The following is a 26,309-nucleotide window of genomic DNA, read 5'->3' on the forward strand; positions in this document are numbered from 1 at the left end:
GGCCAGGCCAAAGCCAGGAACCAGGGGCTTCTTCCAGGTCTCCCACATGGGTAGCAGGGGCCCAAATACTTGGGCCATCTTCTGCTGCTTTTCCCAGGCCATTAGCAAGGAGCTGGATCAGAAGTAGAGCAGCCAGGACACGAACCAGTGCCCATATGGGATGCTGGTGTCACAGGAGGCAGCTTTACCCACTATGCCAAATGTCAGCCCTGATGCACTCATTCTTAGCTCCTGAGTGCATCAGGTGGAGACACATGATTACTGCAGTCTGTAGCCTCGTATGTACTCTCTGTAAAAGCCTTCATGTACCTGGTCATAACTTTATGTTTTAAGAAAGTTCAGGGGCTGGCACTGTGGTATAACAGGTAAAGCCACCACCTGCAGTGCCAGCATCCCATATGGGCACCAGTTTGAGTCCTGGCAGCTCCGCTTCCAATCTAGCTCTCTGCCATGGCCTGGGAAAGCAGTAGAAGATGGCCCAAGTCCTTGGGCCCCTGCATCCTCGTGGGAGACCTGGCAGGGGCTCCTGGCTCCTGGCTTCAGATTGGTGCAACTCCAGCTGTTGCAGTCAACTGGGGAGTGAACCAGTAGATGGAAGATCTCTCTCTCTCTCTGCCTCTCCTCTCTGTGTAACTCTGATTTTCAAATAAATAAATCTTTAAAAAATAAAGAAGTTTATTCTTCTAGACAAATGAGTTTATTTCCATCTCAGATATGAAATGTATATATTATAAAAATATTCAAGCAGGGATTATAAAAATATAAATTAGAAAAATAGCAGAACAGCTTAGTCACTGCTTACGATGCCCACTTTACATATAGGTGTGTCTGGTTCATATCCTGATTTCTCCACTTCTGATCCAGCTTTCTGCTAATGCACCTGAAAGGAAGTAGAAGATGGCCTCAATGCTGGGACTACTGCTGCCTGATGGAGCTCAGGATTCCTGACTTTGTCCTGGTCCAGACCTGGCTGTTGCATGTATTAGAGAAGTGAACCAGCTGATAGGAGCGTCTCTTTGTGTCTGTCTGTCTATCCCTCTCTCTGCCTTTCAAATAAGATGAAATAAATATTTAGTTATTTGAAAGGCAGAGTGATAGAAAGGGAAAGACAGATCTTCCATCTGCTGATTCACTCCCTAAATGCCCACAATAGCCATAGCTGGACCAGTCCAAAGCCAGGAGCCAGTAACTCCAACTGAGTCTCCCATGTAGGTGGTAAGAACTCAATTAGCCAAGTACTTGGGCCTTCATGTACTGCCTCCCAAGTATATAAGCAGGAAGCTGGACCAGAAGCATGAAGTAGCCAAACTCAAACTGGCACCTCATTATAGGATAAAGACATTACAAGCAGCAGCTTAAGCTTAAGCACCACAGCACCCACCCCAGTAAGTAAACTTTTTCTAAAATTTTCAAGCAAATAAAAAAGAGTGAAGGTCTACCATTTGCAGCCAAATGTATACAACTGGAGGACATCATGTTGAGTGAAATAAGCTAAAACAAGAAAGATAAATATTTCATGTTCTCTCTTATATGTGGGAGCTAAAATTTTACAAACAAATGAAAGAAGAAGAAAAAGATGTCTGTGTGTTTCAGTATTGCTGCAAATATAGTTTTGTAAAACTTTGTTTTCTACGTTCTTACCTGTGGTTAAGAAGGATATACTACTATAGTTTTAATGATCCGTGATTACTTGAAAATTTACTATATATGGGTGAGATGGTCATTTTTCCACTCAACTATTGTTTATAGCCATTGTCTATAATCCCACTGAATCAGGGTCCTTTTGCTTTTTACTTGTTAAGCTTCTTATTCAGTGAAGTAAGGCTTTTTACTGTAATGTAAATTTAACATATTATCTCAAAAATAAAAAACAAGATAGGAGGAAGGAGAGTGGGAAGGAAAGAGGGGGAAGAAGGGAGAAAGGAAATATTGTGTTCTTAGAATTGTGTCTACAAAACACATTGAATCTGTTAAAAAACAAATTAAAATTCATCATAATAAAAATTTTTAAATGTTTTTCAAAGATTCAAGCAATACAACCAACTATAACAAAGAAGACCCTGCCCACTGTTAGCACTGGTTGAACATGATTCCTGGGGTAGGCAGGAGCAGGTGAATGAATGAATGGACAAACGGATGGATGACATAAGAGGAGGGATTCAGATGGCATTACCATTTGTATTCCTCTCACTGAGTGATTAGGAGTGCCGTCCTGTGACTCGTTTAGCCATCCCCACTCGGAAGTCAGTGGTTTTGCTTTAAGATGCTGTAATAATAGAGTACTATGACTATGGTGTGGTTATATCATCCTTACTGTGTCTTTAACCATTTCCCAAATAGTTTGTTAATTAAATTCTAAGAGAAGCTGCTGTTTCATAGCCTGAGAGTTTGCCCTACATCATAGAGGACCTTTGTGAGACCAGCTGACCAAGGAGTTGATATGGAAACTGGTGAACCTGTTGATGGGTCACATTTTTCAGATTTGACTGAATACTCCTCCAGTCTGCACACTCATTAGAAAATGTTGATGCTGTTTCTCAAATACGAGTCCCAAACAGAAAACTGACACAGGAGAAGGCTGTGAAGTCCCTGCCTGGGGGTTTCCTGCGATATAGTGGTCCAGGGGCCAGGTGCCCAATCTGCAGTCTCCTTCACTCTCCCTAGTGCTTTGCGCTCACCCAGCCCTGTTGATGGGCAACCCTGGAAGGAGCGGAGGATACACATGTGCCTTACATGTATGCATACTGCCAACGTGAAATGAAATTGCCTGGGCTTTTCTGCGTTCTCAGTGTTTTGACACCTTTAGTAACTTGATTTTCTTCATTTTATGCAGAACTCCGTGTATTCCCTGACAGATTTGTGGTCTGTGTGAGTCAGCTTGCATTCAATCATGATCTTTTGGTGAGTCAGAAGGAAGAACTGGTACGTATGAAAAATTTCTATAAACAAATAAATCCGCCTAAACGCTAAGGCACGATAAAACAATAGGAAAAAAGAGAATTCTATTGTTTTTTCAATTGCTGAAATGTCCTTCCTATTTTGCATGGTAATATCGATTAATCTTTGTGTTCCGTGTTATCCATTCCTGAAGACCCCTTGAGTATTTTATTAGGTCAGCAGTATCTTTCCCATATCAATTTAAAATGAGAAAGCAACATATCACAAAAACTGTGATAGTGCCTTTGATAGTATTTCAAGTAAATGAAGCAAAATGCACACATTTCCGCTGGAAGCTATCGTTGGGGTCAGTGGCTTTTGAATTTTATTCGGTGGTGAATCACTGGCATTTTCATGAGAACCAGTACTTCTCCCTAGTGAATTATTTCATAGCTGACAGGGTTTGCGTGTGTGCGCATGCTCACTCACTCTCACACGCGCTCTTGCTCTCTCTCTCTCTCTCTCTCTCTCTCAAGTCTTGAGCCCCATCAGGGCCTGTTTCTGTGTCATTGGAGTTTTCTATTCGGACAGAGTAATTTTCCTTGGAATATTGTAGCTCTCAGTGTTGTCTTTTAAACTTCACACGGACACTTGACAGCCTCCTTGCCTGTATGTGTGTCTTGCTGCAGTCACAGCCCAACCTACTAGACCTTGCCTCTGCCCAAACTTCTTGGACAGATGACTTAAAACTTTCACAAACAAGAATTAAAGAAGCCTAGCAGACATTAACCCGGCCATGAAGGATGACATGATTATTATGCTTCTAAAATAATTTATGAGGATATTAAATTACCCCTGATGTTTATTATTTTTTAAATCCATATGAAATTTGAAATTTGGCCCACATAGTCTGAAACCAGCTTCTTATCTCATCTTAAACAAATACATAATAAGAGTGTTTCAGAGGCTACAAAGGGCGAACAGAGACCCAGGAAACGTAAAGAGCAGAAAACTCATCTTTAAATGCAAATGCTTTCATTTGGACCAGAGTAGCCCTTTGGAAAAGCCGGTGTGACTCTCATATTTCTTCTTCATCCGTCAATAAAACTCTTCATATGCACATTACATAAAATAAATGAAACAGGTTTGGCAAAGAGTATTAAAAGTTTAACCTTTGAAAATGTTCTAGGATGTTGAGTTATCTTAATAAGTTAATAAATCCTAAAGTAGTAATGCTGTTGGCATATGACTATAATGTAATATAGCTTAACTGATTCTCAGAGCAAGGGAAAAATTGATCTGTGGTTTAAGAAAACAGCAATTAACTGTACCAGAACCTATTATTGCTTTCAGATGGAATACAGGAGAAATTATATCTTGTATCTGATATGTAATATTAATACTTGGTATCTTAAATTATTAAGGGAGAATTGAAACATCTCAATACAAATGAAATGTTATCCCCCTTAGGGGCCCTGGTATTTATACAGATGTAAGTTTTCTGTAGCTGCTGTCATATAAATCTTATAATCTGGAAGACTTCCTAAATGGTGAGAATTTTCATTCTGCAAAGTTGACTAGGCTGAGACTTTTATATGAGTGAATTCAGTTTCCTTATCTTTAAAATGGTCAAATATCTAGCAGTACCACCATCAAGAGATGATCCTGTTGGCTTGTTAGTAAAATGCCATTTACAGCATTAGGCTTTCACATCGTTTTGAGTGATTCCCCTTAGTTGCAGTCAGTCTCTTTGTGTTTGGTTGCTCTTTTTCCCCCCTTTGTCTGTGCCTTTGCCTATACACTTTCTCAGACACACACACACACACACACACACACACACAAAGAAAGTGGAACAGTCAACAATACCAATGGCTTCACCCCCAGGAACAAGCTCTGTGCACCTCTCTGCTAGCCTGCTCACCTGTGGGCCTCCTCTCCACCACTTCCTCTGCCTTGTTGCAAGGAGCAGTATCCAGGTCAGGTAAAGGACCCACTTGGCAAATTGCCCATCAAGTCAGCTACATTGATTTTCCATCAAAAGTGTCTTAGAGCTTAAACCTCATTGATATTTGACCTCTGCGGAGCCGCCTGTCTCAGCTATTCAAGGATCAATAAACAATCCTTCCCTCCCAGAATTGTTTTCTGCTGGGAAGAAGGCATTCTTACTCCTTGTTATGTGCTTCAAATGCCCAAAGTCACTGATGTCGGGTCCCTGTGAGTATTCCTTGAACTTCCTGTAAGCTTTCGAATTCTTTTGTCAGTTTACATTGATATTGGCCAAAGGGCAGGATCCATCTCATTGTCTCTCAGCAATGATTCTCAAGGAGTATCTGACTGGGCAAGGCCTAAGAAATTGGCTGCCTGAGTAGCTATATTGGAGCTGTTTCTTGGACAAGAAATTCCAGTTGTTTTCCTGTAACCAACTACTTAACTCATTTTCCTGTGGCTGCAGAAGTGATTGGAGGGAGCTGATACCCGAGCATGGGTTCCTTTCCCCCCCACTCTTTCTGTCCCCTTTTTTGTTCCCCACCTGAGTAAGTGACAATTTGTTAGGAAATCTGCGAGTATGTATTCGGAACTGCTCTGCCAAGGGACTCCTGCAGCCTGTAGGGAAGCCAGCTGCCCGGAGCTCCTCAGTCCACAAAGGGACTGCTGTTGCACATCAGACAGGACAAAGGGAGTAATTCCCCTCCTGTGCAGGGCACAGCGAGTGCAGCTAGGCTGCCACCACCACCCCCTCCCACCCACACCCCATCCCACCCTCACCCCTGAGCACTAGGAAGGTCTGTCCCCCCACTCCCCAAGCCTGGCATTTCTCTTGTCCACTCAGGGACACTGGTGCAGGGAGATTCTCCATGTTGCAATAACTGCCCAGGGTGCCCATGCTCTAGGGATGTGGGAATTGTGATGTGTACTTTGGGAAGAAAGGGCATTATTATGAAATGAGTCATTATATTTTTCTTACTAGAGTTTCTCATAAGAAATCTCAAAACCCTTAGAGCCTCAGTTTTTGGCCTATTGCTTAGATAAGGAGCTGGAGAGTCTTTTTGAGAGTTTTACCTTTAGTTTTTGTTGCTGTTTCCTGTCCTTACCTGTTTTGTCCTTAAAAAAATATGAAGACCATTAAGCAAATTGTCATTACCTCTGTTCTAACAATATTTTGTTTTTACAAACCTAAGTTCCTAGGTAGAGTCTGTTTTCTTTCTGATGTAAAACCTTGGAGGCTTTGGAAAATTTTAGATTATTTTTTATTTCTATTATTTCCTTATTAAAATTGTGTAAATAATCATAGGATATATCAGGGGTAGCACACAGCTAATCTTTCACTGTGTCTTAGGTACAGCCACTCCTCCCAGTCTCTGGGGACACCCCATGCCCGCCCCCCGTTTCCCATCTGTTCTGACCATCGCATTTTAACATAATTTGCTGTGTGGCTGGCTCTGTGTCAGGACCTCTAATAGGCACTGGGGAAACAAAAGCTTAAAAATGCTTCTGCCCTCAAGGAGCTTATAATCTGGCAAGTCAGTGCTAAGTAAAGGCACCCTGCTGATTGGAAAGTATAATTGCATTTTTCCTAAAGATGATTGCGCTTAGCACCTGTTCCTTTCATCGTTCAGTTACGTATTTTCCACTACGCAGAAGAAAAGTCTAGAATTCTAGATTGACATTCTCCCTTTTAAAGCCTAAACTGTCGAGGTCTATGATTCTTTTGGAAATTAAAAAAAAAAAAAGGCACATAGTGCAAGTGCATATGTATGGGAGGATATTGGAATCTCTTCCTGATGCTTAAATGAGTGCGGCTGAACTGTGAAGCTAACTGTCAGGGTTCTGGAGACACAGCCCAGCCACACCAGGCGATGTCCCTGAAATGCCGAGTAAGTAGAAGGATTACCGGGCCACCTGACAAGAGACCATGTTTAAGCACCAAGTTGAGCACTTCTCTCAAGTCAGACTACTGTTTGGCCTGAAAGAATTTTCCTTCCAGTTTATGAATATAAAACTGAAGTGAAAATGAATCTCGGGCAATAAACTGCTGCTGGCTGGGTTATTTTTAGTTAGGCCGTTGTATTCCTCAGCTGTGCGTAATCCAACCTCAGTGGGCCTTGGCCCTCCTCTCAGGAGGGGGATCAGGGAGGGGAGGGGGCAGGAATGGGTATCAAGTTATCTCAAAACTCTTTACTCACACAGAAATTCTGTCAGAGGGGGCAGTGAAAATGTAGCTAAATAAAAACTTAAGCAACTTTCTACAAAATAACTTTACTGGTACATTTTTCAATCGTCATAAAAAAATTGGGAGGATAGAGTTATATTCTGTTTTAGGAAAGATAAATAGAAGTTATAAGGAAACATTTTAGCCTCTGTAATGTACTTAACAATCTGATTACGCACTGACTTTTGTACCCTGATGACAGACTTGTTTAACTTTCGTAAGGGAGCTTTGACATAGGTATAAGTCAGTTCATTCAGGAAAAGAATTCTGGTTTTTTTTTTTTATTAGAAAGATTAAATAAGCAGTAGGTGACTTTTCCAGTATCATAGGCTTTACAAATCTAGTCTCATTTCTCATTGTACTTAGTGAACATTGTACATTGAACTTAGTACATTGAACTTACTTAGTACATTGAACATTGTACTTAGTGAACCAGTGCTACTGGTACGTTACATGGAGGCCCTTAATGAGGGCGTCCTGCAGCCCTAGGAAAAATTCCTTGAATAGGGAAGAACTCTTTCCATACTTCACATTTTCCAGAGTGCTCTGATCTTAGTATTTATTTAATAACTGATTACCAAAATTGTACATGTTCACTGTACAAAAAAATGTAAATCCAAATATATACATAGAAAATAAAGACTATCTGCACCTCCCAACCCAAAGATAACCTCTGTTACTGATATAATCTGTGTCTGTCCCTCATGCATGCTTCATAACTGAGGTCAATGTGCATTTATTTTAACTAAGTCTCCATTCATTTGTGAATTGTGTGTTTGTATCCATATTTCTGTTCATGTTTTATATTTCACAAATTCCTTGCTTTATAAAAACTCCTTAAATAGTAAGGAAAGTAGCTCTTAGTTTGTCATTTACCTTTCAATTGTGTGTCATTGCTGTTTGGTATAAGTCTGTGTCCTCAAATTTCTATTTTCCATAACAGTGACTGCTATTGATGATCTCGGCATTATATTTTCCAAATTCGCTAAATATGTACTTATATTCTTGTGCTGTTTTGTATGGAACTTGGTTTAGTTTGTGATTTGAGATCCTCCTTCTGTGTGTTGACCAGCATCATGTGAATTATGGTTTTTAGTCTTACGGAACAGGCCAAGCTCCATGTGCCTCACTCATGAAAATGAGGCAGCTCTAGGTACCTGGCTCCCTCTTTGTCCCTTAGCTGGAGGACTTCTTGGATGTCCCTTAGCAGGATCTGTGGGTGGACCATTTTCGTTGGAGAGGGGCCCTCCCACCTGCCCTCATGGGAACTAGCAGGTGGATGATACTAATGAAAAGGCAGGTGGAATGGATGAAGATGTTCTTTGCTAGTTACTTGTTCTAGACTGTAGCAGAAAATATAAGAGAAAATATTTCTTGGGTGAGATCTTTTTTTTTGTTTGTTTAAACTAAGTATCCTTTGCTTACATGTTAGAGTAACCTGAAGTTTTGTTCTCTTTTTCTAAAAATAGAATTCTTCCAAATGTGAAATGGTTCATGCCCCACCCCGCAAGGGGATTTACTCTTTGCTGAATTAGAATGGGATAGGATAAATGAATTGGAATAGTTAAGATCAGTTACACTAGGTTGTGTCTGGGCCTGCAGCCTTTGTGTTTGTTCTTACGCTGCAGTTTTCTGGTGTGCAGAGAGCTGTTAGTGGCCTTTGAGAAACGCTTACCTGATAGAAATAGGAAAAAACAAGGCGGGGACTTGAACAACTGGAAGATAGAGCAGTTAAAATGCAAAGGCCCAACTCTGACCACTGCTTCTCTGGTCTCAGATGCATTGTTTGCCTTCTTGGAGCCTCAGTCCCCTAATTCACTAATGGGTCAAAGTGATGCCTGCCATGCAGGCTTTCCCAAGTTTCCCTGAGGATCAGGTGAGTTGGTGAATGTTGAAATGTCATGTAAATGCTCCAGATAGACAGTATTATCATCATCATGTCCCTTCTTCACTAGAGGAGTTCATTTCAGGATCATTCTTACCAAATTGGCAGGTAGCTGTGCTTCTTCCCCCTGTGCCTTTTTTTTTTTTTTTTTTTTTTTTTCTGACAGGCAGAGTGGACAGTGAGAGAGAGGTCTTCCTTTTGCCGTTGGTTTACCCTCCAATGGCCGCTGTGGCCAGCGCACCGCACTGATCGAAGGCAGGAGCCAGGTGCTTCTCCTGGTTTCCCATGCGGGTGCAGGGCCCAAGCACTTGGGCCATCCTCCACTGCACTCCCGGGCCACAGCAGAGAGCTGGCCTGGAAGAAGGGCAACCGGGACAGAATCCGGCGCCCCGACCGGGACTAGAACCCAGTGTGCCGGCGCCGCTAGGTGGAGGATTAGCCTAGTGAGCCGCAGCGCCGGCCTCCCCCTTGTGCTTGAAATGAGAAAAATAGCTGATAGCATCCATTCATACCCGTTACCTCAAGAGGCTCAGCACCCTCCTTTTTGGTCTCCACTTGCCAGCTCAACTTCATTTTGCAGCTGTCAAAGCTGAGTTACCAGAGATAGGTGTTGTAACTCAGCAGGTTACCTACATCCCATATCAGAGTGCCTGGGGTGGAACTCCACCTCTGCTTCTGATCCAGCTTCCCACTGTTGTGCCTAGGAGGAAACAGATGATGGCTCAAATACCTAGGTTCCTGCCACTTTTGAGGAGTTATTGGCTCCTGGCTTCAGCCTGGCACAGCCCTGGCTGTTGCAAGCGTTTGTGCAGAAAACCAGCAGATGAATGATCAATCACTGTGTGTGTGCCATGTCACTGTGCCTTTCAAATAAATAAGTTAATTTTTTAAAAAACTAAAGTACCAGAAAGTGACAAGCCCCCTGTAGCCAGCCAACCAGTGACTCTGCTATCCATGTGGGAGATCAGCTGTTAGGCCATTTAGGGAGTGAATCAGCAAGTGGATGATACCTCCCCCTCTCTCCCTCCCTGTCTCCCTCTCCCCTCCCCTTTCCATCTATACCTCTCTCTTATTCTCTGCCCTTCAGATAAATAACTAAACCTATAAAAAGAGAGCAGAGAGCACCAGCTAAACCCTTGTCATTTCCACTCACTGCCGTAGACCCACATTGAGATATGTCTTTGGAGGAAGGACCCAGCCACTTCTCTGAGGTACACAGGAAGTAAAAAACAACAGACTGCTGGGGCTCAAATTCCCAAGAGCTCATGCTGTTCATAATAGCACCAGCCATCGCACAGGCAGAGTTGGATGTATGAGTGGCTTGTGTTTGGAAAGTTCACTGGGAAACAGATGATTTAGAATTCAGTACCCATTTTCCCAAGGAGACAATGTCGTCATTGAGGAAGAGATTCCCAAGCCTAGTCCACAAAAGCAGTTACTATCATAAGATCTGAGTCTTGGAAAGAGGGGCTCTCTGTTTAGGGGAAATGGCAAGAGCTGTTCCTTCCACATCCCTGGGCAGAGGGCCAGCGCCAAGCAGCGTTTGGAATGAGACATTCCTCTGTGGTGTCTTGTCTCTGGCTCCGCTGCCTCTTTCCCACCAATGTCCTTGGCTCCTGGGGGCCCGCTTCGCACTGCCTCGCCACCTGCATGACGGGACCATATCTTTGCCCACCTTTCTCCTCTCCCATGCTATGTAGGGCCAAATGCTCAGCCATGTGAGAGGGTAGGAAAGAGGAGATCACCCTGAATGAAGGGCTGGCCGTCTTCTTGCAGGTGTTGGCTTTTTTTCTATCATAGGCCTTTGCTGGGGGAGGCATTTTTAACAAGGAGATCCCCCAGAGGCCATCTCTGCTTTGGATAATGCCCACTAAATCTCTCGTTTTCACAAATATTTCCCTTCTGTTTTGAAACTGAGGGTTATTAAACTGTGATTCATGAATTCCCTAGAATTAAAAAAATAGTTTGCATATTATTATGGTTTTTTTGGTAAAACTTAAATAGCTTTCATCCAGTTCTCACAATGGTCAAGGTCATCTCCCCACCCCCACCCTTAGTGTTAAACACTGGCCCAGACATACAAATTCTTCAAAATGACCAAGTCCTGTCTCAGTTGTATGGCCTCAGTGGGACCGAGTTAGATCCAGATGTATATTTAGGTTTTTAGGGCAGGTGAATGCAAACTGGAAAATCCCTGTGAAATGTGTACTTCCTGTAAAATAACTTCCTTGATTTTGTTTTTCGTTGCTGACATTTTTAGGGGAACATCCTTTAAAACTACTTATTACTACTTCCCTAGATGCACACAACAGCTCTGTAATCATCAATCAAAGAAAACTTTAAAATAATTTTTTTAAGAAAATAGTAGAGCATTCATGACTAGCACAGCTAGCCCCCAGCTCTCCTTCCCTTTAGAGACCCATCCTTTCAGGGGAAGGCAGAGAAAGGAAAGACTGAGAGGACGGACTGGGGTCAAAGACAGGGGAGCAGAAGACCGACACCTTGCTTTGGAAATCCAGTAGCTGATGTGACCAGAATTTTGACTTTCTTCATCCCTAACCTAGAGAAGCTCGTGTCTGCCTCGTGGGCATCGCATTTACCAGGTGCTAGCCACTACACTGTGCTCTGTCCACGGTGTCTCGGCAACAAAAGTCCACCCTCATCACCTTTAGCAGAAACGGCGTCAGTGCCAGTGGTAGTCACAAGGTGCTGCTTTCCTTCTCATTTTACACAGGGCTTCCATCCCTTAGAGTCACCACCTGTACAGCTCTACCCTTTCTTTTAATTTCCATCCCACCTGTTTTCCCATTTATACTTCCTTATTATCAAATAATTTCAGAATGTATTAGAAGTGAAATTTGGGAAAGAGGCTTCTTACTCATTTTTAAGACACGTGACTTCCTTATGGTCCAAGACTGTCATATTTATGCTTTGCTTGAGCTCTCTATAACTAACCCCAAGCTTTCAGATCGTGTCAGATTTCACAATACTGATGCTACTACAATCATAGGCATCCCACCACAAGATGAGAGTAATTTTTCTGATTTTTGTTTCATTGTAATAAAATCATAAAGAACTGAAAGTAGTTCCAGCTTTATACTTTAATGTTATTCAGTGCCTCAAAATAAGCTAATAAGATATTATACTTATGCTCTACTTTTATTGTTTGCAAAAGGCCTTAATTGTTTGCAGAGTGCAGAGAGCCAGTCACGTACAATAACTTATTTAGTGCAACAGACCTGAAAGGAGATTGTATCAGTCTTGACTTTTTCATTTTCAAAGGACAGGAAGGCCAACTCAAAATGGTTTAGCGAAAAAAAAGGAAGGTTTTTGGCTCACGTCCCTGAAAAGTCCAGACTTCAGGTACAGTTTGATCGGAGGCACAAAGATTATCATTAAGACTGGTTCTCACCACATCTGGCCCTGCCTTCCTACTTTGCTTACTTCATTCTCAGCCTGTATGTGGCGCTTGGTCCAGGCAGCTCCCGGTTCGTATCCTGCTGGAGCAAGGGAGACTGGAGTCTGCCCTGGACTACTGTGTTTCATGCTTCTCTTTAAGATTCTGAAATTCAGTACCTGTGTTCCTGTCGGCCCAGACTGAATCACAGGCCCCTTTCTGGAGTCAGATATAGAGACAAAGTCTTAAAATACATGGTCCTTGCATGTAGGGCAAGAATGTGATTCCCCAGGTAAAATCTGAATATTACTTCCAGGAAATCAAGAAGTATCCATTATAGAAATATTATTTTCTTTTTTTGTAAAGATTTATTTATTTTTACTTGAAAGGCAGAGTTACAGAGAAGGAGAGGCAGAGAGAGAGAGAGAGAGAGATCTTCCAGCAGCTGGTTCACTGCCCAAATGACTACGATAACAAGAACTGGGCCAGTCCAAAGCCAGGAGCCAGGAGCTTCTTCCAAGTCTTCCATGTGGATACAGGGGCCCAAGGACTTGGGCCATCCTCCATTGCTTTCCCAGGCACATTAGCAGGGAGCTGGATGGGAAGTCGAGCAGCCTGCACCCATATGGGATGCCGGCGTTGCAGGCAACGACTTAACCTGCTACCCCATAGCGCTGGCCCCTAGAAATATTTTTTCTTCCCTTATTTATAGATGAGGAAACTAATGCTCAATGAAGATAAGTCTGTTGTCCAAATTTCACACCCAGATGCTGACCAGTGAGGGACTAGAGCCAAGGACTTCTGACTAAGAGTCCTCTCCCCTTTATGTGACTTCATCTCTGCCTGTGATGATGAATGACAGTACGGTCACTGGACAGAGTGAAGACAGCACTGCTAGGGGAAGGCCTCTTGGACTCAGTCCTGTAACACAAAGACTATGAGTCTCATTTTTCTCATCTGTCAAAGAGTGACAATACCTTCCTGTTGAATACCCAGTGAGGACCAGAAGAGAGCTTGGAAACAGGACTTTGAGAATCACAACCCCATATAGTTTGTGAAGGCAACAAATTTTCTTTTTCAATAATTTCAAGAAGATTTTCCAGTGCATGCTGCATTCACCCACTTTACTGCATTTATCTTTTCCTAACAGTCCAGGGAAGTAGTTGAAAAACCAGCCATCAGGGGTTGAGAAACTAGCCTTCAACAAGCCAGTGATAACCGTGAGACCAAGGTCTCCACTGCCCTCAGCTCTGTGCTCATCCTGCAGGTGTCCTGGTTCGGTCAGCTTGAGTGGTGTCCTTCTTGGCACATATGGTCATGAGGGATTAAGAGTGGTGATGTTTTCAATGTGTCCTAAGACTCTATATTTTAATAGTCTATGAATGGCCTACTTAAAATCTTACGGTTAAGGCATTTTCATTTGAGGGTAAATAAAAGGGATTCAGAAGAAACTCATGTACATAAACAAATTCAAAAAAAAAGAGCCAACAGTCACAAGATAAAGAATGAGAGCACCACGTTATTACGTTAAATGTTACCTTGACATAATCTTGATAGCATTAAAGACTTTTTCCACATCCCATTATTGCCTTTATATGTTTTACAATCCTAAAAACAAGAGTTTGGTGGGATAGTTCTGTCACATGCTTCTGGCTGTGGCTACAGTTGTGCTAGGAGGACTATGCAAAGGGTGGGCTATGTGGTAAGGATTAGCTGTGATTGGTTGGTGCACCCATGGGGCTCTTGGAGTGACAAGTAGCCTGCTGTTAAGTCCTCAAGTATCATCTCAATTTCAACTATTACTGATGCCCTTGAGCCCGCAGGAAGGTGCTGGATAGCTAGCTGTAAGATCTTCCCAACAAAGCCCAGTTTTTCAGATGAGAAGTAGCATTGCCTACCCAATCTGTTTTGTCCATGTTGAATTAGGTGTTAGCTGGTGGTGTGGTAGTAATACCAGGGGTCTTCCAAATGTTCATGGAAAATATGTATTATGAAAAAACTACTTGTAGATTTAAATATTTTCTCTCCAAAATAAACACATACTAACATGTCATAACATGTCTGAACAGGATCTAGTTTGAGGCTGTAAGAAGGATAAGACATAAGTTTGAAAGGAGTCCCTCTCAGCACAACATGACTTCTACTAAAATTGAAGCAACAACAAACATCAAATTGATGGTGAAGCGTGGGTGGAAGAGTGGTGAAATCATTGGTACTATATGAAAAGTTTATGCCCCAGAGAAATCGGCATTTTCCAAATGGATTACATGTTTTAAGAAAGGGTAAGATAATTTTAAAGAAGCCTGCAGCACCAGACCGTCCACATGAATCTAGAAAAAATTTATGTTCATGCCCCAGTTGAAGACGAGCAGTAGTTGACAGCAGAAACAATAGTAACACCATAAACATCTCAACTAGTTCCACTCACACCATTCCGACTGAAAACTTAAAGTCAAGCAAACTTTGCTCCAGGAGTCCCACAACTGTGTACAAGCAGAGCTTTCAATGGAAATTTTAAACACATGGAATCAACATCCTGAAGCATTTCTTCCATGAATTGCAATACCAGATGAAACAAGGCTGAAGACAAAGCACAATCAAAACAATGGCTACCAAGGGGGAGAAGTGGTCCAGTCAAAGCAAAAGCAGACATGTCAAGAGCAAAGGTCATGGCAACAGTTTATTGAGATGCTTAAAGGATTTTTTGCTTGTTGAGTTTCTGGAGGTCCAAAGAATGATGACATCTGCTTATCATGAGGGTGTTTTGAGAAAGTTAGTCAAAACTGTAGCAGAAAAACTCCCAGAAAAGCTTTACCAGAGAGTTTGCCTCTACCACAGCATTGCTGCGTTCCTGCTCATTTCTCTCATCAAACAAGGACCGTTCTGCAAGTTTCAATGGGGAAAGCATTACACATCCACCTTACAACAGTCCTGATTTGGCTCCTTCTGACTTCTTTTTGTTGCATAATCTTATTATATATGTGTGTGTATGTGTGTGTGTATGTACACACACTCACACACCTATGTTTTTCTTCAGTTAACAGTGTAACATAATGGGTTGGCATGGTTAAATTCCCAGCACCCTCAGTTCCTCAGGGATGGACTAAATGGTTATTGTTGCTTACAAAAGTGTCTTGAATTCTGTAGAGGTTATGTTGAAAAATAAAGTTTATATTTTTTATCTTTTTGTTCCATTTCTCCATGAGTATCTTTTTTTGTTTGTTTGTTTGTTGGTTTGTTTTGACAGGCAGAGTGGATAGTGAGAGAGAGACAGAGAGAAAGGTCTTCCTTTTTGCCGTTGGTTCACCCTCCAATGGCCGCCACGGCCAGCGCGCTGCAGCCGGCGCACCGCGCTGATCCAAAGGCAGGAGCCAGGTGCTTCTCCTGGTTTCCCATGGGGTGCAGGGCCCAAGCACTTGGGCCATCCTCCACTGCCTTCCCGGGCCACAGCAGAGAGCTGGCCTGGAAGAGGGGCAACCGGGACAGAATCCGGCACCCCGACCGGGACTAGAACCCAGTGTGCCGGCGCCGCTAGGTGGAGGATTAGCCTATTGAGCCGCAGCGCCAGCCTTCCATGAGTATCTTAAAGTCCCTTCATAATAACATCTACTTCATCTAGCTGTAGTGAGGGGGACATTAGTGTGTGCCCCTGTATCTCTATTTTTCATTACTTAAAAAGTCTCCTAAAGTATTATCTAGACCTGTTCTGGCCAGGACCATTGCCATTAATTGCGTTTGGCTATTGAGCATTTAAAATGTGATTCAGAAATGATATACTATAAGTATAAAATACACACCTGATTTCCCAGACTTAGTATATAAAATAACTTCAATATTTTATATTAAATACATACAATGATAATGTTTTAGATCTTATATGCTTTATTGAAATTTAATTTCACCAGTTTCCTTCTACTTTTTTAATGGGTCTATAGAAAAGTTCAAGTTACTTATACAGTCCGCATTGTATTTCTGCTGGAGCTTTCTGGTCTCCACTTCCCTCTTGATTCCATTTCAGGTTCCAACACTTTACCAAAAACAGCAAAAGACAGGGTCACCTTTATCCAATGGTCACTTTTCATTTGTAATATGTCAGCAGCATTCCACACAGTTGTCACTTTTACTGACATTGTATTCATCACTTTCATTTCATTTTTCTCTCGCCTCTATGGAATCATTTTATCTTGATTATATTTCCAGTCTAGCCACTTCTTCCTACCACCCACCTCCTCCAAGACCCATCATCTCTGAATGGACTATTGCCAGGGCCTCATCACTCATCTCCCTGTAATGATTCTTTAAAAATGTCCAATCACTTTGCTTCTCAGAACCTTCCATGAGCCCATCATCTTCACAGCCAAACTTGCCATCTTTACAAAAGCCATAAACAATTTTACCCTTCTACCACCAATTCTCTCTGTGTGTCTGTCTCTATTTCTCCTTCTCTCTCTCCCTCCCTCTCCTACTCTCCCTACCCTCCCCCAATCTCCCTTTACCCCTCTTATCTATCCCTTCTCTCTCCACTCTTCCAGGCACCCTGTCCTCAGGGCCTGGGTGTTCACTGTTCCACCTGCCTGAAATGCCAGTTGTCGTTCACTCAGGTCTCTGTGTAAAACTCACCTTGTGACCAACCACAGCCTTCCCTGAACACTATATCTAACTAGTACCTAGGGTGTGAGCCTTTGGCTCAGTGGTTAAGACATTGCTTGGGACACCTGGATCTTACATCAGACTGCCCGGTCTTAATAGACCTGGCACCGCCCCCAATTCCAGCTTCCTGCTAATGTGTACCCTGGGAGGCAGCGTTGATGGCTCAAGTTGTCTGAGTCCTGCTCATGTGGGAGATCAGGTTTGGGTTCCAAGTTCCTGGTTTCGGCCTGCCCCAGGCCCAGCTGGTGCAGGCATTAGAGGAGTGAACCCTCAGATGGGAGTGTTCTCTCTCCATCTCTTTCAGATGAATAAGGAAATAGCACCCATGATCTTAGACATTTGTTTCTCCTCATGGCATCATCACCACCTGACTTCAGATGTTTTTTTGTCTTTCCTCTGGAGATGGAGGCTGCAGGAAGTCCAGGTCTTTTGTCTGTGGGTCCCCGTCCTTTCCTCCAGCGACCTCAAGCAGTGCGGGGTGCAGAGTACAGGTTTGCCTAGTTGGATTATTCTGCTTCCTCATCAATTCCAGGTGCCTTTGAAATGGAGGGTCCTGGCCGGCGCCGAGGCTCACTAGGCTAATCCTCTGCTTGCAGCACCAGTACCCCAGGTTCTAGTCCTGGTCAGGGCGCCGGATTCTGTTCCAGTTGCTCCTCTTCCAGGCCAGCTCTCTGCTGTGGCCCGAGAAGGCAGTGGAGGATGGCCCAAGAGCTTGGGCCCCTGCACCCACGTGGGAGACTAGGAGAAGCACCTAGCTCCTGGCTTCGGATCAGTGGGTGTGCCGGCCACAGTGGCCATTGGAGGGTGAACCAACGGTAAAGGAAGACCTTTGTCTCTGTCTCTCTCTGTCTCTCACTGTCCACTCTGTAAAAAAAAAAAAAAAAAAAAAAAAAAACTTGAAATAAAAGAAATGAAGGGTCCTTAGTTATACTGGGGATCACAACCCCTAGAGATCAAAATTCTTGGGTAGAATCTGGAAAGCATTTTAACAAACTCCCCAGGTGATTTGATGTCTGGGATAACTGGACCCCACTTTGCAAAATGCCATCTCATTGTACCAGTGTGCATTTCTTTATCCATTGCTCTGCCTTGTCAAGTGTTGTTCTTATATATCAGTAGTATTCGAATCACCTGGGAACCTAAATATAGCTCTCCGAGCCGCACCCCGGATCTTGTGAATCAGAACTTCCAGGCACGGGGTCTGGGAATCTATATTTTTAAAAAGCTCCCGTAGCGCCCCTGATGCAGCCAGTCTTCCCACTGGCCTTTGGAAGCCTGACTCTGTTTTACAGACTCCTTGAGAGGAGATTGTAAACCCAAGAGTAGGTGTTCTTTATGTTGTTTTAAGCCAAGTTCTCTCCCCAGTCCCCATTAATCCAACAATGTTCTGTTCAAAAATGTTCTTCAGTAAGTCATCTTGGAATGAGCTCCTCGGTTTATCCACTTGACTTGAGCATCAGCCATTGTTTCTAACTGCATTTCAAACCAACCCATTCTCTGAATACAGTCAAGAGTGCTCAGTTTATTCTAGTGGGGATTCTTTGTATTCCATTCTGTGTAACATTTTAAATGTGTTTACCAGGTCAGACCAGATAGATTTGGGGTTATCATCACCCAGCAAATACCCAAACACTCCCCCACCTTCTCCTTGGATCTGTACTGGAGCACATGTGTTTGGACTGTCTTCAAGGCTGGGGCGCATTCCTTGGTCCCCAGAGCATTCCCAGGGATGGAGGAAAGACCTAACACCTTGCTCCAGGGCTGTTCAACTTGCCAGTGGAAGTTGAGTAGACTTTTAGGGCCCTATTTCTGTTAGATTTTGCCCTAGAACTGCATATTGACACTCTTCATAGGTAGAAGGTTTAATTTTGAAATGCTTAAAATACTGTGAAAAATTAAAATAGGGGTAGGGCAGGGATGAAGCAGGTGGCAAGGTGGAGTATACCAAGGAATGATACTTGCAGACTAAGGGCCGGCTTCCAGGTTGTGAAGCTCCCCGGAGATGCTCTTGATTAATCCATTTCTTAAATACCTGAATCCCATGGGGCGCTGACTCTAGACTTTGGATGGCCAGTCCGTAGCTCCTTTGAGTATGCTGGACTTCTATTCTTTGCAGAAGATGACTGGGTCATTATTAACTGCAGAGTCTAAAATGTTGGTAGAGTCACGTGTAAGCCCGGGAGACACTTGCAGCCTCCTCTGCACACACTGTCTATCTGCACCTTGGAGCTGAGCCTCGGGAAAAGCTGCAGATTGCATTTTGATGCCAGATGTGAGAAACCATTAGTAATCAGGATAACTCCCACTGGGAAATTCTGTTTCCAGGTGATAGCTGCTTCCTCAGGGTTACTTGTTGCGGGGGAGGGAGGGTGGCAGATTGGAAGCTATGATTTAGTGACAAAGGGAAGTGAACTGACCCTAGAAACGTTAAGAAAAAGAGATTTCTAATGAAACCTGGCAGTTCAAGGGCTGAAGAAGGAGGCTAATCTTTTTTTTTCCCCTGCCCACCCAGCCTTTATACCAATGTAAATATGCCTCCTTCAACAAATTGCAAAATGTGGTTTTAATTTGTAAGCAGGAGACCCGCCTTGCCTTTCTGTTCTTTCTTTTTTCTTTTCCTTTTCCTTTTTTTCCCCTTAAAGCTAAGTCACAGGTTTTAGACTTTTTGAACTGGACATTTCCTTCTGTCACTCCGTCACCTTTTCTGTTGTCCCTTTTCTTCCGAGGACATTTTCCCCCACTGTGGTCAGTGGGATTTGGGATGAGAGCCGACTGGCAGCTCTGCTTCTTCTTAAAGAAGTTTTTGAAGTTCCCAAAGGAAATACATAGAGCTCTTTAAACTGAGTTTTATAAATAAATAAATAAAGACAGTGATTCAATCCGATCTGAGATTTGAAGTGAGTGTCACTGTCACGGCACCATACTTTGTGTGGTGTGTGCAGAATCCATTGTTGTTATTTATGACCCTGTCTGCCTTCCATTGTGGACTTCTTCCAGCCTTGGGGAATTTACATCATTCCTAATAGCAAAAGGCTTTCTGGTTCCCACAGAGTTGTTCAAAGCCTGACTCATGCTCCTTATGTTAATTGTTCAGCTCTGAAAATACAGCACTTACAGGGTGTGGTTGTAAGGGGAAAATCTACTGTACTTACAGGGCATGTTTAGAAGTGTTTCACACATAAATCTCCATTGCTCTCAATATCTCTCATATTTAACTTTTAAACTCTCACTCTTTTTGGTCAACTAGTACATGTTAGGAAGCAAAACGAAAGGGAGAAGCATCAACATGCAGTATAATCCAATAAAACAGTATAACCTATTTACTGACTCTTGGAGCGGAGTTGGGTTATAACTGGGTAGGACTTTGACATTTTCTGCTGTCTGAGGACAGTGAGACAGCTGAAGGCTCATCCCACTCTGGTGCAGAGCGTAATAGCTGACACTCACCACATTGGTCTGGGAAATAACCAGGCATAAAACTACTGGCTGCCTTCTACCAGGGAGTGTAGCTGCGAATTCCATTGTAAGCTTAAAGTAGGGACCTACTGATAACTTACCCAAACTGTTCCTAGTGTTAGCAACTTCTTAATGGAAGTTGGTGGGAAAGACTTCTTAGTGTCCCCAAAAATGAGAGCAGGTAATACCTTGTCTGAGTTTTCTACCTGCCAACTGAGAGGAAAGGATCCCACAGTATTGGATCAATGTTGGCAGGCTTTTATTTTTTATAATTACTTCCTTATGGTATTTTTATGGGACCATAATAGATAGGCAGATAATCTATGAATTATATAAAGCTACGGTAGTGATTAGTATAAGAAAAAAAAAACCTGTCAGTTTGTCTTGGTAGACAAGAATCACAGCCTCCAGTTTTCAAAACAGCAATATTAAAAGTTTTAACACTTGATGTAGTCTTGAGTGTTGCAAAGGCCCTATTCCCCGTTTTTGTTGGTAGAGAAAATGTAGGGAAACATTAGGAAAATCAGGGGGTGGGCCATTGTGCCATCAAGCCTTGTTGGAAGAGCAAAGTTTATAAATATGCTGCTGCCTGGCACAGTGATTCAGGGCATTTGTCAGATTTGGGGCAAAGAAATGTCAGCTGTCAGCCAGGAGCTCCCAGATGGTTTGGAATCGGCATCTTTTACATTACAGTCTAGTAAGTGTGTGGTGCATGCTCATGTATGAGATGTGTGGACTGAGCAGTCCAGACAAAGCTACAGTGTGTCAAAAAGTCCTGGATAAAAAAAGGTTAAATGGCTTAACACTAAGCAGTTTCATTTAGTCTTTCCAAAAATAAATCTAGTCGTGGGGGCATTCAGAGTGTAACTGTTTTCTCTCATATTCAGCTCATAGATTTCTGATTGAGCCTTTGTTATCTTTTGGAGTAGACAGAAAGAGCTCTCCACGGAGTGTCTGATTATTTTGCTGAGTGTGCAGAGAATCCACTTCCTCCCAGTGCAAAGCTCAAGAGAAATGCTCTGAAAGAAATGTAGGCCCAATGTGTTTCCTTTTTCCCATTTTCAACTGCCTCTGTGTGTGGATAGATAACACGAAGTCTAGAATTAAACAGGACTGCCTGGAACCTAATCACAAAATCCCCTCTGGCACCGAGCCTGCCCTTAGTCCCATTCTCACTCTTCCCACCCTCCTGACTCTCTCTGCTTGCTGGGCATTGGGGATAGAGTCCTTACTCCACAGGTGTGTTGCAAGGAGTAATTAATTACAAGCTCTTTGAAGATAAAAAGCACCTGTTGGTGGTGTGTTTCATGCAACTTTCAGAGTGACTGCAGACAGAGCTAAAACTTGCATTCCTTTCCTAAGATGCTTGTTCTAAGTCTAATATAATTATCATAATCCTTGCGCCCCTGATAGCAACAGAAAGCACATGTATCTATACTCACATTCATTTATTTCTACACTAACGATTACCCAAAATAAGTATTTCAGCTTCAGTGTTTTGAGTTTGGTGATTGAAGGAAGTTCTGGCCATTAGCAACCCTGAAAATACAAGGTACTTCAGAAAGTTTGTGGAAAGATGAGATTAAAAGATAAACTTCTTTTAGTGCAAAAAACTGAAAACATTGAAATCCGTGTGTACTTTTTTCATACTGTGCATTTTTCCATGATCTTTCGGGAGACCCCTGATATACGTGCATTCCAAAACTTTTTACACCAAATTAAACTTAATTTTTTATTCCAGTGTTCCATGAATTTTTTGAAATACCTTCATATATTGTAACCTTAGATTCTTTAGTCTCTATGTTCTCCCTAAGAGTTAATTTTGTAATCAAGTGAAGTTCACATTGCCTGTTGCGTATGTTGGAGAAAAGAGATTTATAAATCCATCACTGGCATGTCTTCCATGATTCTACTTTCTTTTCTTTCATGCTGACGATCAAAAGTTTCTTCCGAGACACTTCGAGTTCTATTAGCTAAGCCCTGCTTCCTTCAGGTCGATGAACAAGTTTGACACCAGCTTTAAATGGTTGTTGTATTTGAATAATATCTTGAAACAGCCCGAGAGAAGTTCCTGAAGATTATTCTTTACTACTCACAAATAGAAAATGTGTGTGCATGTATGCATATTTATGTGTATATATATATATATATAGAGAGAGAGAGATGATCATTGGATGTATTTGAGTAACTGTTCATGGATAAAAATCAATGTATTGGGGCCAGCGCTGTGGCACGGTGGGTTAAAGCCCTGGCCTGAGGTGCTGGCATCCCATATGGGTGCCAGTTCTGGTCCCAGCTGCTCCTCTTTCGATCCAGCTCTCTGCTATGGCCTAGGAAAGCAGTGGAGGATGGCCCAAGTCCTTGAGGCCCTGTACCCATGTGGGAGACCCAGAGGAAGCTCCTGGCTTCGGACCGGCGCAGCTCCGGCCGTTGCGGCCATCTGGGGAGTGAACCAGCAGATGGAGGACCCCTCTCTCTGTCTCTACCTCTCTCTGTAACTCTGTCTTTCAAATAAATAAAATAAATCTTTAAAAAAATTAATGTATCAAACATAGTCAATATTGGCCCTTAACATCAGAAAGGAATGCCTAAATTTGCCTTGGTGAAAATCTGAATTCCAACACAACTCCATTGATAACCAGAGATCTATAAGCAAAGTGTGTCTACATATAATGGATTATGTGCTTGATCCAGTCTGCATTTAAAGAGACACTTGGAGATTTTTCCAGATGTGCAGAGGAGGCAAGGAGAAGGCAGGTAGCACGTGCCTCCTTTTTCAGGTGTAGAGCAATGGGGTGCAAGGAATTTAGAGAAAAGCATGCCATTGCATGTTTGTCTGTTGTTTTAGTTCGAAAAGAACTGAAACAAAATGCAGCACTGTGAACAAATCACAGACCAGCAGGCACATTGTGGGACCATCCAGTAACTCAGCGATGGCAGAGGTAGCAAGGATGACAGGCCTCATCCAGTTCTCCATCAGAATCCACGGGACAAGCTAAGGATTACATAAAGGCAGCTGAGCGCCACTGGGGGCTTCCTGTTCAAAAGCTGGAAAATGTTCCTCAGAGCCAGCCAGAAGACACTAGCAGCCAGCAAAAACCTCATCCTGGGGAACTGTTGAAGACAGGGCTTCGAAGCAGGAGCCCCGTCTGTAGCTGTGAGTCAGCACCACCAGGTCCAAAACAAAGTCCACAAGCTGCCAAAACACAACAGAAGTGCAGGAACTGTGACTCTGAGGACAACTTTGACCACCACAAGAGAGTTTCTCTTGGAAATGATCGATTAGTCCCCAGAGAAATAATAGTGGGGATGGGGGGGTGGGGTGGGGGAAGGAAGCTGTCAATGTGTTGCCAACTTTAGAGCTGTCAGATCCGGGGTTCCTTTTGAAACAAGATTTAGCAAAAACCATGTCTAAGGAAGACTTAAATGTTTTGGAAAATCTTTCCTCCAGACATCTTATGAAAAATAACCCAGGGCAGGCACAGCAGATGGGCTCAGCCACAAACACCGAAAGATTATCTATGATGCAGGGCAGCCCAACCAAGAAAAGGAAGAACTTGCAAAGTTTTGCAAAATTATAGTTAAGCATATAGCAGCCAAACCTGTGACAGGACAGCCGTGGGTGTAGACGCTGGGGTTCTAAAGGAATTGATTAGAATGATTCATTGAACTAGGGTATAGTCCTGTCTCTGTAAAAGTTTGTTTCAAGCAGTCACCTCCAGGAGGCACCTGGCCCATTTTCACAGCATCACAACTTTCTCTTCCTACCTCTCACTATCTTCAAAAAATGACTGTGATGATACCAAATCACCTGCTTTGTCAGGGACAAGCCCATCCATGCACGCTCCTCGTGAAGTACCCAGTCGTGCCTCCTCCTCGGCAGACCACGTGAGGGCGCAACATACAGATGGGGCCACAGGGCTGCTGTTCAATTCTCTGAGTGCTTCCCTCCTGCTGCTCCTCAGCCTGGCAAGGGGTGGGGGGAGGGCGCGGGCAGAGGCAGGAAGGGGGCTGCCAGTGAAGGAACAGGCTGCCAGTCTAAATTCATGGTCCTGGGGTCAGCATCACCGTCGGGAGGTATGGCCCCACCCCAGACCTGCTGACCGAGGAGCTCCGCCTGATCCGGAAGTATGCTGAGGTGAGAGGACCACTAGACTAACTGGAGACTCTTTGGTGTGTATTTCCTCTGGCCTGACCACCATGGCCTTCATCCCCTCGTCTGGGACCACATCTACCCTCGGACGCCCTCATACTTGTCAAACAAACACCTGAGTCCAGTGTGTGAGTCGCTGTGGTCCCAGATTCTGCAGTGTGGCAGCCACAGTACCCAGCGAGTGCTTACCTTGCCGTTTTGAAAGTTGATAAATAATTCATTCCAGCACTAGGGGAAGACATGGACTGGCGTGCTCTTGATTACAGCTCAGGCATGTCCCTGCCCCTTTTCTTGCCTCCACCTCCAAGGACTAGGTTCAGGATGGACCTGAGCCCAGGGGACACTCAGTGTCCAGACTTTAGTTTCCCATTTGGAAGGCTTCACAGGCAGTTTAATTTCAATACAGGAGATTTGCCTTCTTTCTGCAGTGGGCTCGCTCAAATGTCTGTGGCAGTGAGTCACAGCCACGACTTATTTCGGATGAACACCTACTAAAGATGAACAGTTTCATCCTAAAACAAGAAGAAACTGTATTCAAAGGTCACTCATCCAATATGTTTTTTTTCTTATTATCAGGTAGTTCTTTGAAATAACACCTCCCCTAAATAATAAGGAAAAATCAATTCTATTGCTCAAAGTGTGGAAATTGGCAGAAAAATGAACCCAGGAGAGGCCCAATCAAAGAAAAGAACACGGGAACAAGTACTGTGAAGGGTCATGCTTGAGATGAATCGGTGGTTTCTTATTCTGTCCCTCCCCATGTGTGCTCTCCCCTCTTGTATGATACGGTGAGGTTCATTCAGAGGCAGCCATATTTCATGGAACAATTTTTTGAGCCTTGAAGTTTGGTCCACCAAGCCTAGCCAGGGATATAGAAACTATTTGGTTTTCTAAACCCTGCTGGAAAACCTATCACTTTCCTGTGGTCCCTGCCCCACCACTCCCACCAGAAGCATAGCCCTGCCCGCCAGAGACCTTTCCTCCCCCTGCAGCTATTTTGCTGCTCCCAAATGATTCCGGTCGAAGGATCCTGTAGGTGAGGAAAGAGCCAACAGCAGCAACATCAGTCGAGCTGATTCTGCGGCAGTAGGTGTGACTGCACAGAACGGAAACCTGAGGGTGTGGCAGAACATCAGGTTCTGTGTCCCATCCTGGACCCACTGTTCTAGATGAGTTCTTTACTGAAGACAAGACCACAGTGTGTCTCTGAATCTTCTTAAACAGAAACAGTTATCACAGTGGTTTATAAACAAGGCACATGTGAATTCTCCTACTAGCCCAAATCATAGGCCAAGAAATAGCTCCCTGGAAAAGGGCCTAGAATAAAAAAATGACCACCCTGGAACAATGGCTGCTGCCAGCTCCAGGACGAGGGACCTGGAGCCAGCAGAGAAAGTTCTTACTGAAAAGTTGTTATCTCTTTAGCTAACCTGGGCTTGGTGGTTAATGATTTTTCTTTTTCAGAAAGGTCTGGCTGTAGAGTTTATTATATTTGGGGAAATGACAGTTACTGTGACCTAAGGGGAAAAATAGCATCTTTGGCTGTAAATAGATGTGGTCTTTCTCACAGCCGCCTTGTACAAGGGATTTTAACAGGATTGACAGAGGGAATAGCTCCCACCCAATGGCATGTGTTTGAGGAGTTTTGACTTGAAGCATTTTCCTTGCACATGTCTGAAAC

General features: G+C 43.3%; 1 protein-coding gene across 16 annotated transcripts in view; it reads left to right on the top strand.

Annotated features, from left to right (window-relative positions):
• Positions 1-23,012, top strand: part of SLX4IP (SLX4 interacting protein) — a 262,836-nt gene extending 239,824 nt beyond the window's left edge. For 9 of the 16 annotated variants that reach the window (XM_089307317.1, XM_089307313.1, XM_089307320.1 and 6 more), the window contains 2 exons: positions 2,834-2,922; positions 8,865-14,422. In XM_089307317.1, the coding sequence (XP_089163443.1) occupies positions 2,834-2,922; positions 8,865-8,909 (134 nt within the window). In that variant the 3' untranslated portion in view covers positions 8,910-14,422. The other 7 variants (XR_016215932.1, XM_089307326.1, XM_089307323.1 and 4 more) reach the window with 2 other exon arrangements.
• Positions 23,013-26,309: the final 3,297 nt, after the last annotated feature.

This window comes from Oryctolagus cuniculus, chromosome 11 (genome assembly GCF_051225735.1).
Source record: "Oryctolagus cuniculus isolate XC-2025 breed Fujian yellow rabbit chromosome 11, ASM5122573v1, whole genome shotgun sequence".
Lineage (NCBI taxonomy): Eukaryota > Metazoa > Chordata > Mammalia > Lagomorpha > Leporidae > Oryctolagus > Oryctolagus cuniculus.